Source organism: Dendropsophus ebraccatus, chromosome 15 (assembly GCF_027789765.1).
Source record: "Dendropsophus ebraccatus isolate aDenEbr1 chromosome 15, aDenEbr1.pat, whole genome shotgun sequence".
NCBI lineage: Eukaryota > Metazoa > Chordata > Amphibia > Anura > Hylidae > Dendropsophus > Dendropsophus ebraccatus.
In genome coordinates this window covers 67738590-67754901 of record NC_091468.1, presented here as the reverse complement: position 1 = coordinate 67754901, position 16312 = coordinate 67738590, and the positions used below count along the sequence as shown (strand labels likewise).

The following is a 16312-nucleotide window of genomic DNA, read 5'->3' as shown; positions in this document are numbered from 1 at the left end:
ATATATATATATAGGCTATTAACATGAAATTCTTATCAGATGTTAGCGACAACTAGAGATGAGCGAACCTCGAGCATGCCGAACCCGAACGTTCGGCATTTGATTAGCGGTGGCTGCTGAAGTTGGACAAGGCTCTAAGGTTGTCTGGAAAACATGGATACAGCCAATGACTATATCCATAATTTCCACATAGCCTTAGGGCTTTATCCAACTTCAGCAGCCACCGCTAATCAAATGCCGAACGATCAGGTTCGGATATACTCCAGCATGCTCGAGGTTCGCTCATCTCTAGTGACAACCCATCCAATCCAGACAGGCAAAGAAATCCTACCATAGAGGAAGGCCCATAGATACAAGAGATCTGCTGCAGGCAGGGGGGTGCAGGAACGTAAAAGAATGAATACTTACCTGTCTCTCCGCAGCCCCGCGCTCCTACCTCCTTCTGACAGCCAATGAAAGTCATTTGCAGCCAGCTTCTTAGTATGCCACAGCCCTGCTGATGGATTCCCTTCTCTGCCAGTCAATGACTGCAGCAGTTTCCAGTCACTGTTTGGCAGAGCAGACAATCCATCAGCTGGATACAGTACATGACGTTGCAGCAGCAGAAGCTTCTGGAGGCTGGCAGCAGGGAGATATCATTAAGGCTGCGATATGGGGGAAAGACCTGGAATCAGCAGGTACAATTGTTTTAAAGAAAACAGCGAGTAAGGGTGCCTTCACACAGAGATTTATCCAACAGATTTTTGAAGCCAAAGCCAGAAACAGACCATAAACAGTCATAAAGGAAAGACTGAGATTAGTCCTCTTTTCAAATCCATTCCTGGCTTTGGCTGTATGCACACTCACCGTGCAAGTCTCCATTGTGGAACAAAAAGCATTTTCACACATTTTTTACAAAACATTTAAACAAGCCTGTGAAATACTGGGAGAATAGAGTCTGGTAAAACGAGAAAAAAAACAGCTATAATACACACCATGTTTGGAAGCAGAAATGAGCAAATTAACAGTAAAAAACAAAGTAAATCGATCGTTAGCTCAGTGGTCGGCTGATCACCCTGCTGCCTTTGTAGTTTGTACCGCTCCGCTCCAAGTGGCAGGAAAAAGTGAAGAAGTTTCCCAGGACTGGATCCAGCTTTAGAACGGCGCTGTCACGGGGAGGCCGGTGCCACGGTCCGTTTCTTGAACTGCGGCCAGATTCCCATGTACGGCGCCGTTCTATCCACAGGTACCAGGCCAGGGCTGAAGCACTGGAGGTCGGCTGGCCCGCCCCCCGTGGGAGGGATTTTCCTCCCCTCTATGACGCAGCTCCTTTAGAATCAATGGAGCCGCATCATAGAGGACCCGTGGATACAACGGCGCCGTAAACGGGAACAATAAATAAAAGCACCGGCTTCCCTGTGACAGGACCTGATGGTACATCCTCTTTAAGTTTGAGGGTGGGAACATCATGGTATGGGGCTTTTTTTCAGCATACAGCACTGGCAAAACTTTATGTAATTGAAGGAAGGATGAATGAACGGACAAATGTACCAAGACTTTCTAGATAAAAAAATCTGCTGCCATCTAGCGGGATGATGGAGATGAAACAAAGGTGGACATTTCAACAAGACATTGATCCCAAACACAAAGCCAAGGAATCTCTGTTGGTTTTAAAGATAGAAAATAAAGCTGCTAGAACGGCCCAGGAAATCACCTGACTGTAAACCAACAGAAAATCTATGGAAGGAACTAAAGCTCAGTTCATAGAAGGAGCCGACCAAAACATCAGGATTTAGTCTTTAGTACTTTTCCCTTCTGTCATATAATTGATAGACATTTATGATAGGATTTCTTTGCTCATGTGGATTGTATGGTTTATTACAGATATTTAGGAGACATTCCAGCTTGCAGCTATTCAGGAGATTGGCAACGCTCTAGAGAATAAAAGCATTTTTCTACATATTAGAAGCACAGACAGATATATGAAAAGGTACCAGGTGTCTTCTTGTTCTAATAGCTATCTAGCAGTGTCAGCAGTTTGGAACATTAAAGCTGACAGATTCCCTTTAAGGGTCAGTTCACACGTACAGACTCGCAGCGTAAATCTCGCTGTGAGTCTGTCAGGTTTTGGCAGTTCACTGTCACTCCAGCTGTTACAAAACTACAACTCCCATGATGCCTGGACAGCCAAAGCTTTAGCTATTGCTGTCCAGGTATGATGGAAATTGTAGTTTTGACACCTGTGGCATACAGCATGATATCCCCAGCAGATCCTATACATGTGCCTGCACCCTAACAAACCAGCAATAAAACCCTACTGGCAATGTGACTCACCTTCCTTAGTAATACTGCACAACTTTGCCTTGTGTTGTCTATATGCACTATACTGTATGTAAAATGTTAAAACCTATATTGAAATGGAAAAATATACAACACTTACAAATGGCACTGATACAGAAAACTCAAAAGGAAACAAAACAAAAAAGGATACAAATGACTATGTACACATATGCCCTTAAAACACACAAACCTGAACCCATTCATTATAAATGTGGAAAGAAAAATGTAACTCCATTTAACCCCGGCGTGTCCACACACCACCGGCGAATAATGTGATTTGTCAACAAAAAGGGTTAAAATTAAATTGAAGAAAAGCACATTCCCCAGAGAAAAACAAGCTCCCCTAACATGCTCTGAATCAGGAGAGAGCTATTAAAAGCAAACATCAGCTATCACACAGAAGCACTATAAACCTGCAATTACTCTGCGAGCACATACATCCTCCCTTAAAATGATCAAAGGAGCCTGTGCTTCCAGGAACAGTGTGATGTTCATTCATCTAGATACAACAAGAGAGGGATTCATATCAAATGCGTCTTGATGTTTGTCTAAATTCCCTTTTCTATAAATATAAAATCCAAAGAGAGAGTTGATCTGTTGAATCTGCAGGCGGAGGTCAACAAAAGCTGGCAGCATTAAGTATCACATCCGAGGCTTATGCATTAGCCGCACAATGGAAAACCTTGTGCTTTATGTCATTTTGGTGCCTGGTTACACGGCAACACTTCCACCGATGACTTGGGAAGCCGGGTCACCGCCGTCCCAGTGGTGGAAGGCAACGCTGCTGGTCCCTGGGTCAACACATGTGTGGATTTAGGCTGTCCAAGCTATCAAACAGCAGCGGTCAATGGCAACCTGGCAGCAGCCCAATCGGCAAACAGATATGCGATAGCTACATGCTGCAGCTCTATGTAAGTCAATGGGTCATGTCATCTCTAAACCTATAGGGCTGTATTACACAGACCGATTATCGTTTGAAAAAAACGTTGGATCGTTCGGATTTAAACAAAAATCGTTTAGTGTAATAGCAGACAACGATTAAAGGACCAACGAGAAATCGTTAATCGTTTGATAGAATTCGGACCTATTTTTATCATTTGATCGTTCGGTGTGATAAGAAGTCATAGCTGAAATGTACGAAATAGCGAAGACAAAACGACTGCAAGAACGATCAGAAGTAACGATCATTGTTCCGTGTAAATGGGCGAACGATTTTGGCTTGTTAGAGATCGTTTATCGTTACTAGTAAAAAAAAAACAAAACAAAAAAAAACGCTAGGTGTAATAGTACCCTAACTAGGCACCAACATTAGACTTGTGTATACTACTACTACTAGTTCTACAATGCAATTAATAAGATCCCTATAATATAATGCACAACAACTGACCAAATACTGATCGATAATTGTGTTAGTGTACAGATGTACAGTATACATTACATATGCCACTAGGGCTGAACCTCAGTTACGGCCTTTTGTTACAGATTAAAGGGAACCAATCACTTAAAAACCGCCTGTTACGCTATGGGAATGTGGTGCAGCAGCACCCAGCACACTTTCCAGACATGCTTTTACACCCTCCCTCCCTGGAATATACAACCTAAAAACTTACTATATAAACTTGGCACCCTGTATGTAAATCGCCCCCAAGTAGTCATCTCGGAGGTGAGCCCCGGAAAGTAGTCACTGTCCCCTGGGCACCCCTCTGGATGTGATTAGACTGCATAACTGTGCTGACATCACTGAGAGGCGCGCCGTCCCCAAAGTCGGCACGCCTATGTCCTTACTGTGCCGCAAATGCGCAGTGCAGCGGGACTGGTCTACACATACCCACCTGCTGCAGGCCACAGCAGTGTCCACCTCCAACGTCTCCCTCTGTCTGTAGCGTTGAGTGCACACGAGTGAGGTCGCTCATGCACCGCAATGCTGAGGGGGGAAGCCGCCTTTTGCAGCCGTAGAAATAATGCTGCTTCCGGCAACAAAAGTAATCGACTGGGTTACGAGCCTATGGATTCTGGCCATGTCAATCTCAGCGCCACATTTAACTGTATGCCCTCCTAATTAGGAGCACAAACAGTAGAAGGGCCCGCTTCATCACCTGACTCAGGCATCCGCTAGCGCAGGCCCAGGCTACCATATTATGCATCTGGAATTCTAGATGCCCCCACAGTGTTCTATGGGGTATCCGTGCCAGAATTCCGGACAAATGTAGGACACGTCCTATACATTCTCACATGGACAACATTCAGGAAAAATCCTGGAGGGTATCAATGCCCAATAGAACCCTTTAAGTCTGTGTAAATTTCACAGAAATGTGAAGGGGCCCTTACACTCATTATTATGCTGGTTTTAAGAATATGATGCTGATGTATTTGTGCAAGGAAAGGCATGGCCCATTAGACTAATGGCTCCAATATAGCCCACTAGTCACTATTTCCAGCCAACTTCCTACTAGTATAAGCAGTTTTACACAGACTTATAAGCATGGCGAGCAGCAAGACTCAATATATGAATAAATGCAGGAAATTATCAGAAAATAGTGACTGGCGGACTATGACTGAGCTATTAAAGTCAATAGGGATGTTCTTGTCTGTGCAAGTCCATACTGGAGGTGTTTGATGACGTCTTTGGGAAAGAACACTGTAACCTGTCCGGAGGGGAGCAGAGTTTAGATCATCACCTATTGTCACTAATGGCTGATGTGGTAACCACCTCCAGCTGTATGATAAAGGTGTTACCTCCTCTTACTGTAATCCTGTCTGGGATGACATAAGGAGACTTGCAAGAAGCCATTTACACATAATATATAACGAGTTAAAAGGGTATTCCAAGCTAAAACTAACTAGACTCTTATCCACAGGATAGGGGACAAGTGAGAGATTGCGTGGGGTCCGACCTTTGTACGCTCCAGTGATCCCCAGATTGCCCCCAAGCTGCTTTGTTTTGAATATAGCCGCTGGTACAGCAGGTGACCCACAGCTCTGTTCATTCTCTATGGAGCGGCTGGAAAAAGGCGAACACTGCATGCCGCACCAGTGCCGTACGTGCCGTACCAGTGGCTGTACTCAAAACAAAGGAGACGGGGGCCAATCTGGAGATCACTGTTAGTTTTATCTTGGAATAACCCTTTAACCTATTGTGGGAATCAGAGGCCATAGTAAAAAAAAACTGCAAAATTTTAGTAATATGAAAAATTGGAAGGGAAAAAAAGCACAATACCCTAAATACACAAGACAAAACCTTGACTCAAAAATGAGAAAATTGTTGGATGACGTATTCCTTTTCTCTACAGGACAAACACCTTTACTGCCAGCTAAAGATCCAGTGCTCAGGTAAGCGTAATCCAGTCCATTATCCATAACTATGAATGTTACAGGTGCTATATATTCTTATACGCACAAGGATTAGGAGGGCGGCATTTCACAGGGCTGTAATGGATTTTCTATAGAAACTTGTGTTTGTGAAGTGCTGGAGCAGTGTAATAGGAAATGACTTGACAGTATCAGGATGACTTTGAGGCAAAGTCACATAAATACAGCAGATAGAAATGCTAATATCTTTCCCGCATGCTTCCAGACATTGATTAATATTAAGTTACTAGTCAGTGGGAAGAAACATCAGACGGAAGACAAGTGGTGGATTCTCTACATCTATAATTCTATAATAAGGCATGAAAAAATACTGAAGCATAATCCTCCCTTATCCAGTCTATCCATGTGCCTTTAGAATCTTGACATGTACACAAGAGTGTGGATTGCTAGTAATTTTTGCTAATCTGGGAGACATATAGAAGCTGTTCTGACTTAAAAGGAAAAGTCCGGGGAAAATGAAAAATCCAGTGCAGGCAAAGGGGGGGGGGGGGGGGGGGGGGGGATATTAGTGACATAAAAAAAAAGTATACTTACCCATTACCGGGCCCCCAGCTGATGAATTGCCCGCTTAGCCAGTCATGACGTACCAGAAAGCCGGGGGTAAGGGAGTTCTGCAGCAGCACTGGGACAGGTAAGTATACTTTCTTTATTATGTTCCACCCCCTGTCTGCAAGGGATTTTTCTTATTTTAGAGGGATTTCTCCTTTACTCGTGGTATGAACTGAAGTAAACATTGCCGCATTTGTGCATGCCGTATGTATCTAGAGGATTCAGGAGGTTAACCACATGTCAACACTTGTTTAATGTAGAAGTGGTTCAACACAGATTGCAACACTTTCCAGAAGGGAACATTGCAACAGCTGAGATGTCACATGTTGTAAAAGGGAAGCAACGCATGCATTATTTTATTTCTTAGGCCTCTAATAAATTATCATGTGTAAATATTCCAAGTGAGTTTTAGGCTAGGGCTGCACCTATACAACTACTGCCTAGATTTCCTCAGTAGTCCCCAGACACCACTCCGCACAAGCAGATCCACGGCTTCTCTTAGTTCTTTCCTGGAAAACTCACCTGTGACCTGTTTAACTACTTTTTTTTTTATAAATGTTTTATGGAGCAAAGCGCTGCAGATCATACCCACTACATAAGCAGACATTATTTAATTCCTTTCTCTAAGCATACAGAAATACACCCGTACAAGGGTATAACTTCTATGAATTAGGTATGTGAACAATTTAATCTGAGCATATATGTGTATGTGAAAAAGTCATACAGGCCTACTGGAAGAATACAGATATGACTAGTTATTGCACCGCATTAAACCCCACAGGATAGAAACGCAATAGTTAGAAAATGAAGAAATACTGACAGTGACAACTAGCCCAATAATTTGTATGTGTTGCGCACATTTTATGTTTTTTTTTTTTAGCCAGATACTTAAACATGTGTTTTTCTAATCTTTTCTGCTTGTAATTGCCTGAGTAGTTTACAGCATTTAAAGGGGAACTATCAGCTGGTCAGACGAATCTATTGGGTTGGGTATGGCTACGGCCCCCTGCCCCATCCCTAACGACAATCAATGGAGGGGGCAGCCCAGATTGGTGCTTGGAGGGGTGGTAGCATGGGAATGGTCCTGAGGATAAAAGGTAAGACATACCTTTATTCTCGTTCCCCATACCCACAAGGGAGCTATCAGCAGGTTAGATTTTTCTAAAATAGATATTGGATAAAAATGGATATTAGCAATCAGTCTGGAGCTGTCCCACCGACATGAACAGGAGAGGTCTCTGGCCATGTTCAGTGACCTGTGCAGGGATCATTCCACAGAGATGGGGCTGCGGAACTTTGAGCTCCAGCTACTTTGTTATCTATACCGTGGTGCCCGTGAGCGCCGAGCACTGACATCCTCTGGCTCCTCCTGACCAGTCCTGGTCTGAAATTCAAACCCTAAACAATTAAAAAGCTTTTTATACGTCGCCATGACACATCAAAAGTTTTTGCGACATTGACAATTTAAGTTAAATATTATGAAAATAACTATTAACCCCAAAAATTACATTTTTTTTACTCCCGCCCCCCAAAAAATATAGAAAAAACGTCACATGTACCCAAAAGGTGAACCACTAGAAACGTCAGCTTATACAGCAAAAAAAAGCCCTCAACTCCACAGGTGAAAAAATAATATTATTGCCCTTACAATATGCAAGAGACAAACAGTATTTATTGTATAAATGCAATAAACTATAACAAAAGCTATATAAGATGGATATCACTGTAATCGGACCGACCTGACGAATAAAGATAACATGTCATGTGTATAGTAAACGGGGTACAAAAAGAGATGAAGAAAAACAGCTTCTAAATTGTGTTTTTTTATTTGTACCACCTCATAAAAAATCAAATAAAAAATGATCAGGGTGTCACATGTCCCCCAGAATGGTAGCGATGGAAACGTCAACATGTCTTAAATATTTTGGCACCGCTAGGCCTCTGTGACATGGTATAATGGCTAAGGGTAGCTTAACAGCACATCATCTGCTGCGGATCCGCAGCAGATTTGACTAAATAAACAGCATCAAATCTGTACCATTAAATCTGCTGGAGATCCGCAGCTGATTTGACATTGCGGATTTAATGCTGTGTTCATTCATTAGATCAAATCTGCTGCGGATCCTCAGCAGAAAATCAGCTGCTATACAGTACGTGTGAAGCTACCCTGAAAAAAAAAACCCTGAAATTAAAAAAGGCCCCTAAATTCCCCAGGTCTCTGTCATGTCTGCGGCCTGTGGTTGAGTCAGGTGACGCACTGCGGCCACATATGGGGGATTTCTAGAAACATTGGAATAAGGGGAATAAATAGTAAGTGGTATTTCTTAGTTAGTATTTGCTGAGTTAGAGAGAAAAATTTATTAAAATGGATTATCTGCCAAAAAAATGAAAATTTTAAGTTTCCCCGCCAACTCTGTTATATTTCTGAAAAACACCTAAAGGGTTAATAAACTTGTGAAATGTTACTTTAAATACTTTGAGGGGTGCAGTTTTTACAGTGGAGTGATTTATGGGGCTTACTAACATACAGGCCCCACAAATCCATTTAAGAACTGAACTGGTCCCTAATAAAATCAGAATTTGAAATTTTCCTGAAAATCAGAAAAATCGCTGCAAAATTTTGAAGCCCTCTAACATCCTAACAAGTAAAAGGACGTTCACCAAATGACGTCACCATAAAGCAGACATGTTGTAGATGTTGCATTAATAATTAGTTCACGTGGCATGACTATCTTTCTTAGGAAAAGAGAATCTTAAATATAAAGAAACATAAATTTTTCAAATTCTTGCGCAAATGTGCTTTATACAATAAAATGTATCGACCAATGTATACCACAAACATAAAGAGGAATATGTCACGAAAAAACAATCTCAGAATAACCACAATAGTTAAAAGCACCGCAGTGTTATCACTACATAAAGAGAGGGGTCAGAGAGAGGCCAAAACAGGCTGAAGAGGCAAGGGGTTAAAGTGGCTGTTTTACCTGCTGCGGTTCTTCTCCAGTATAAAGGACCAACAACTCTCTGTTGTGTTTCTTATTACAGTATATCAGCGAAACCAGCAACAATCAAATGCAATGAATGTTAGTAACACTCTATAAAGAAGGCGCCAATCACCACATCAACTGGTGATTGTAACACGGCCTATGTGAATCTTCTCACCGTTCTCTGCTGAATTTCAGTGAATGCAGTATAGCTGGTCTCTTCTGTCGCAGATTCCAAAGATGTAAGGTGTCATCTGTCAAGGCACTCACAAGCGCTCCCTAAAATAAATAATACACAAGTAATCAGAAGATGGCAGCAGGATATGCGGAAAGCACTGGAAAATATCCTGGGAAAAAAAAAAGTGACATGTTGCTGCACAATGAGAAGTTACATACTTTACAAGGGGTGTTCCCATGTGTAACCTAGGCCTCCCCATAAGCTATGCTGTGTCCATATCTCCCAGTTACATGCACACTATAGCTTGCTGTTAAAGGTCAATGGAAGTTTTTGCCTTTGGCTCAAATGCTGTAATGGTTTTAATTAGGAAAATGGCCTCCCCTACAGAAGACATGGTGCAGCTTTCCCAGAGTCAGACACGGCCTTACTGGGAAGCAACCTATAGGGGGCACTAGAGAGGTTTGCATTGCCTGTAGGCATCTATAAACCGAAGTCCCCGAAGGATGACGATTACACATCCTCATCCAGGGAGCTTCACACCACGATATTGCACGGAGCAATAATCTGCCAAATCAGACCGATGTGCGGATTATCACTCTATGTAATACTGACAACGATCAGCCCATGAAACAATCATTGCCTGATCATCTTTGTTTATTACTGCATAAAAGTTGGTGGCCGGGTGTGCATTTCTACGGGCAACAGTGATGCAGGGTCAAATTGTGTAAAAAAAAAAAATTAATAAACTTTATACATATCTCTCCGCGCTCCCAATGTTCTTCTTTATTTTGCCCTCTGCCCAGAGCTGCTGCTGGAACCTCTGAGACGGTCTCTGAAGTGACAGATCTCTCAGCCAATCAGTGGCCGCAGCACTGCCCATTCTGGGCCAGTGATTGGCTGGGCCGCCTGTCACTTCAGAGACCATCTCAGAGGTTCCAGCGGCAGCTTTGGGCAGAAGGGAGAAGGACACTGGGGACCATATACATACAGCCCCAGCAGCACTATTATTTAGCTGTGTAAGCGAGTGCTGATGTAGCAGATTGTTGCTCGCTTACATTAGTTATCGGACAGACTGAGCCATAACTAACACCCTTTTTTCCTCTCTTACCTGTACCCATAGTGGTTTTTACTGTTTTCAGACATGTAGGCGTCTTTGATTTACTACATACATTATGTGGGGTGCACTATATATCTGTCCTCTCTTTGCCTTTGTGTTTTCCATGTTTTACTGTCAAGAGGCAAAAAACCCAGAACAGCAGCCTATAGACAGGTGTCGGTTTTGATTACGATCCCTAGTTGTATACACTGTAGGTCTGAGGGTCGTATATGAGTTATAGGCTAACTACCTATAGGTGGTAAGAGGCAGACTTTCATTCCTTCTGGAGGAGAGCTCATATTCATTTCCCCCCCACAAAGCACAGTCTATAAATCTCCCAACACCAACTAAATCTCCTCAGTGACAACCAGTCACCCCCAGGGCTGTGCATCTAATTCCAAACATTTCATAGTGCTTTAATCTGTTCATATTATTGTGTAATAATAAAGAAGATTGATACTTCTGCATGATATGATTTAGTAGACAAATCTTGTAATTGTTTCATCTTAGTTCTCTGCAAGCCATTCTCTGGCAGCGACAATGCTCCAAGTTGTATTTTAAGACTCACAAAAATATTTTTTTTTGTCTTTATTAAATCATTTGAAGGCAGAATCATTTTAAAAAGTACCTGTCATTTAAAAACAAAAAAAAAAAACACTTTTCACATGCCATAGGGACATGTCAAAAGTTTTGATCGGGCCAGGTCTGAGTGTTTAGACCGACACCGATTGTGAGTAGGAGTTCTGTGTCACCTGACGAGTTGGGCTCCTAATGTAAGTCTATGGAGCTTGATTTTTTATTTTTATTTTCCATTTTTTATAGAAAAAAATTGTAGGAGACAGCACCTCTTGGTGAAAAACCTGATTTACATCAAACCCGACATTTCAGCTGGTACTTCAGCCTTTCTCAAGCAAGGCGCTTAAGAACGGCTGAAGTACCAGCTGAAACGTTGCGTTTGATGTAAAAAAATAAATAAATAAATCACGTTTTTCACCAAGAGGTGCTGCCTCCTACAATTTTTCATTGGATTTGAGCCGAACGGAAGGGTCCGGTGCGGTGAGACGTGCACTCCATTTTACTGTTTTTGCTATTTTCTACTTTCACCATTGCTGCCCCAGTCTTTTTTTTTTTTTAAATGACACAGATCAGGGAGCAGATGCAATGAAGCGGTCTTTTCCTTGCTGGTTCTCACAATCCCTCTGAACACTCAAAAACGTCAAACTTTTTTTTATGACAACAGCGACACTTTAGAGGTATGAAAAAGAAGAGCCCATGGAGCCTCATTGAAGAGTCTTCAAAACACAGGACTAGCCAGATATCCCTCCGGGAAGGACCCGGCCAGTTCACATTATGAATGTTGTAGCCAATGACTTAGGAGGTTGCTATGTGGCCTATTAACAACATGCTTTAAAAAGAGCAAAGGAATTAAATAGAATGATAATGTTCACCAAATGTGACAACAACAATGTGAAGAAGTTCTTTTGGATACACCACAGTATGTTGTTTTTCAAATGGACCCAACAAGAGAGGCATTAATAAGCCGGATAGGGGGTCTCACCAGGATTCCAAACAGACCCCTTTTATATATTTTTTATGTACTTTCAGAGTTATGTTAATATGTAAATGAGGCTCAAAAGCCCAGGTGGTGTGCCCCAGCAAGGTAGAAGCCCAGGTAGGTCCATTCACAACCTCTATCTAACCTTTATCACAAATCTGACACTTTCTGGCACCAGTTGATTTAAAAGAAAAAAAATATTTGCTGAACTGCCACTTTAAAGGCAAAACTGGGACTGCATCAAATAATGAGGAGTTGTATAAAGAGAAGTTCATTTGCGGTTTTTACTCAGTGGGGGGGGGGGGGGGGGGGGGGCACTTTTTTGCTGAAACCGGGGAGGAGGTGGCCGAGGGAAAAGACGTCCACTCACCTCCCCGGTCCTTCCTGCGGGTCCCGCATCGCGGCGCTCCAGTGCCCGGCTGCTTCCGGGTGTCTGACGCGGGCCCGAGAAGATATGTCTCAGGTCCGTTCAGCCACTCAGTGACAGAGGCGGGATCTGAGTGGACTTGAAACGGATCCCGCCTCCTTCACTGAGTGGCTGAGCGGGCCTGAGATGTCACGTCTCGGGCCCGCGTCAGACACCCGGAAGCGGCCGGGAAACGGACACCGGAGCGCCGCGATGCGGGACCTGCCGCTGGTACCAGGGAGGTGAGTCCCAGCAAAAAAGTGACAACCCCCCCCCCCCCCCCCCCCCCCGCTGTACCCCTTTAAGCTCTCTCTCTCTCTGCCTCTGGTGTACAAGCTGCACCAAACCACATGACCTTAGGGCATATCTATTGAGTGAGAATAAAAGGGTTTGATAGATCTATGTATTTATCTATGCTCTTATATCCTTGAACAACTGTATCTGTACAAAACTAAACAGAGAGAGCGATAAGAATAGGAGAGGAGTGAGAGAAGAGGAGAGGCCTGAGCCAGTGATGTCAGAGCAGAGATTAAAGTGATTCCACTAACCTCATTAATCAGGAACTGAAGCTGGATTACTGAAGAAGCACTGTCATGCTGGCAATAGCACTCGACTCCTGGCCGACCAAACCTGACAGCAATTGTGTTAAGGAAGAACTGCTTAGGAAAGGAAGAGATTCAAAAAAGATGATATTTAGAAATGTCATAAGGAATTTAAAAAAAGCTGCTTGTTTATTTCTGTTCTCCATAGAGAGGGTTGTTTCCCATCTAATCAGAACCACCTCATTCAGCTGTATGGCCGGGTTCTCATGTCGAGCCCATGATGTAAACATAAAGCACCGCCATGCAGTTCAGCGCCGGTTTCATAAGGATTTCACCTATAAGCAGTTTAATCACCGACCGTTCTCCAGCAAAAATGAAGTTTACCAGGCAGACATTAAAAATTAAAGTGTTTTCCAGCCCCTTAAAAAGTGTTAAAAGCAAATAAAAGCACATTTCCATCTCCTTCCACTAGTGTTCTTACACATTCTGGGCCTCTGCCATCAGCTACTTCCTAAGGTCCTATTACACCAAAGGGTTATTATACCTGGCTATTTATTGGCTGTGCAGGCCGATAATTATCATTTTAATAGGGCAGGTTAAAAGGCAACGATCGGCTGAGCGAGGTATTTTAACAACCTGAGAGATCATACATTGGGGCGGTGGCAAAAGACCACCAGACTTTAATGGGGTAGATCACACAAAAAAAAAATTCAGATCAGCTAATCCCAGAAATTGCCAGAGATTTGTAATTTACTACTTCAAAATCTTCAGTCTTCCAGTACCTATCAGCTGCTGTATGTGCTGCAGGAAGTGGTGTATTCTTTCTAGTCTAACACAGTGCTCTCTGCTGCCACCTCTGTCCATGTCAGGAACTGTCCAGAGCAGCAGCAAATTCTCATAGAAAACCTCTCCTGCTCTGCAGACTGGAAAGAATACACCACTTACTGCAGGACACACTGCAGCTGATAAGTACTGGAAGATTTTCTAAGTACTTGAGATTTTCTAAAAGAAGTGATTTACAAACCTCTGGCATCAGTTGATCAAAAATAGACCATTTTCTTGGTGAACTACCCCTTTAATGGGCTGCCGGAACGATCTATGGATCATATAAGGCATATAATAGCAAGAAGGAAGAGAGTGCTGATCAGACAGGTCAGCACTTACTTCCCCTGGAAAACCGTGCTGTGTAATACCACCTTAAGTGGGTATGTGACCACTGTAACCAATCACTGGCTACAGAGGTAACATGTCCATCTTAAATGAATCAAGAAGAGGAGACAGGATCAAGTTAGGGTCTTATTAAATGAGCCAATGGGGGCCCGATGAATACTGTAAATAAGTGCTCATCTCCTAGATCAGCACTCGGTTACTGAGCCTATTACACGGCCCGATAATCATTAAGCAAGGTCTGCATGGACATCATTACCGATGTCCTTGCAGCCCTTGCCCAAACAGTATACACTGCCCATCCACAACACCTCCTGAGCTGTGTTCCCCAGCCGCCTGGTCCCGTGTGCTGAACTGACAGGCCACTGAGCCAATCACTGGACGGGATTGCCGCGGGCACGCATCGTTCTTACACGTGGCGATGGGAGGTCGGCGCCCAATGATTTTAGGTTTAAACCTAAAGAAACGATAAGCCAATGATCGTTTCATCAGCTGATTGTTGACTCCATTACACCAAGTGAAAATCGGATTAATCGGACCAATTCAATCGATTATGGCTCCGTGTAATAGGGCTCTAAGTGTCAGAAAGGGAGTGGTGGTGGTGGGAGGTTACTAAGGGATGCTAATGCTCGGACAACCCCTATAAAAAGCCTGTAACTTAAATCAATTAGAAAACCCTACAGACTACAAGTGGAACTCTAGTAAACCTTGCAAATGGAAATTTAGACATTAAAGAGAAAACCAGAGCTTAAAACTGCATTTACATCTGCCCTAAGCTCCTTACAGAGTAACACGGCTTCCATGGAGGAGGAAACACATTCTCAATTAAAATGTTAACACAAGCAATGAGAGATCAAAGTGACTGCATCCAGCAAGTCTGCAGCACATTACATAAGTGCGACAGTCAGGTGGTGTCATCAGCCATTGTACGGGATATACCAGGAGCCGGCGTGTGCACTTGGCACATTACAAGCAATGTAAACACTGACTCCCTGGCACCTCACAATGAACACATCTTAAGGCGGCTGAGAGGAGGGTTTAGGAATGAAATTTTTACATGTCATCTTCTGCCATACCCGGTGGGGAAGTGCTGGATCTCCACATCCACCAAGAAGCGGAAGAAAGACTGAAAAAAAAGAAAAAAAAAATAGTAATACTGGAGGAATGAGTATATTATTTTCTACTTAGTAAAGGATTAAAGTCCTATTAACCCCTTCATGTCAGAAATTATATATATATATATATATATATATATATATATATATATATATATATTTATTTATTTATTTAGAGACACACACACATGCCTACTGCCATTGCCCTGTGCAGTAGGAGTGTGTGTGTGTGTGTGTGTATAAATATATACATACACATACATATATATATGTGTGTGTGTGTGTGTGTTACTGCTGTAAAGAGGTAATAATGTGTGCGGGGCTTCAAAGTGAATAGCGCCAAAGATAATGAAAGGAGGACACGATCACATAGCTGCCTGTCATCAATCCCTTTAATAACGCAATCTATAGTGATCAGGGCGTTTAAGGATGTCAGTGACCAGATAACCATCTGTCACTGACTGAGCGGGGCCCGTGCAGCGTGGCTGCAGGGGTCCTGATCACATTCCCTGACAGCCAGGGGTATAATACTTACCCCTGTCCGATCGTCAGTCTTCTCATAGAGTCTGATGCTATGTACTTATCAAAAGGAGAAAAAAAAAAAGTTTTAAAAAATATTAAAAACCCTTCCCCCATTAAAAGTTTTAAATAACACCTTTCCCATTAAACAAATAAAAATCTGTATAAAAATGAGACATCGTAGCGCGCCTACTTATTTGATCTCTTAAAACACAATATTATCCATGCACATTGAACATTGTAAACAAAGAGGGGAAAAAAATCATCAGGACTGCTGATTTTTTTAAAATTATATAGTGGGAAAAAAATTTTTTACAAAAAAAAAAAAAAAAAGATAATTTATTTTACACAGGTATGATAACAAATAAAAGCGCTTTGGCTCTTAGAAGGCAAAGAGAAACATTGCTGTAGTGTGACCTAGACATGTGCGCATCAAGGACCTTTGGTCATGAAGGGGCTAAAGGGGCAAATGGACCACCACCATAAAAAGATGGTAGAAGTCACTAGTTACAT

At 42.6% G+C, this 16312-nt stretch overlaps 1 protein-coding gene across 3 annotated transcripts in view; it reads right to left on the bottom strand.

Moving 5' to 3' along the window:
* The window catches only part of STXBP5 (syntaxin binding protein 5), a 262474-nt gene that overhangs the window by 174721 nt on the left and 71441 nt on the right, over positions 1-16312 (bottom strand). For all 3 annotated transcript variants that reach the window (XM_069955279.1, XM_069955281.1, XM_069955282.1), the window contains exons 3-4: positions 13005-13086; positions 9400-9500 (exon numbers count right to left, since the gene is read on the bottom strand). In XM_069955279.1, coding sequence (XP_069811380.1) covers positions 9400-9500; positions 13005-13086 — 183 coding nt within the window. The remainder of the gene's footprint in view (positions 1-9399; positions 9501-13004; positions 13087-16312) is intronic.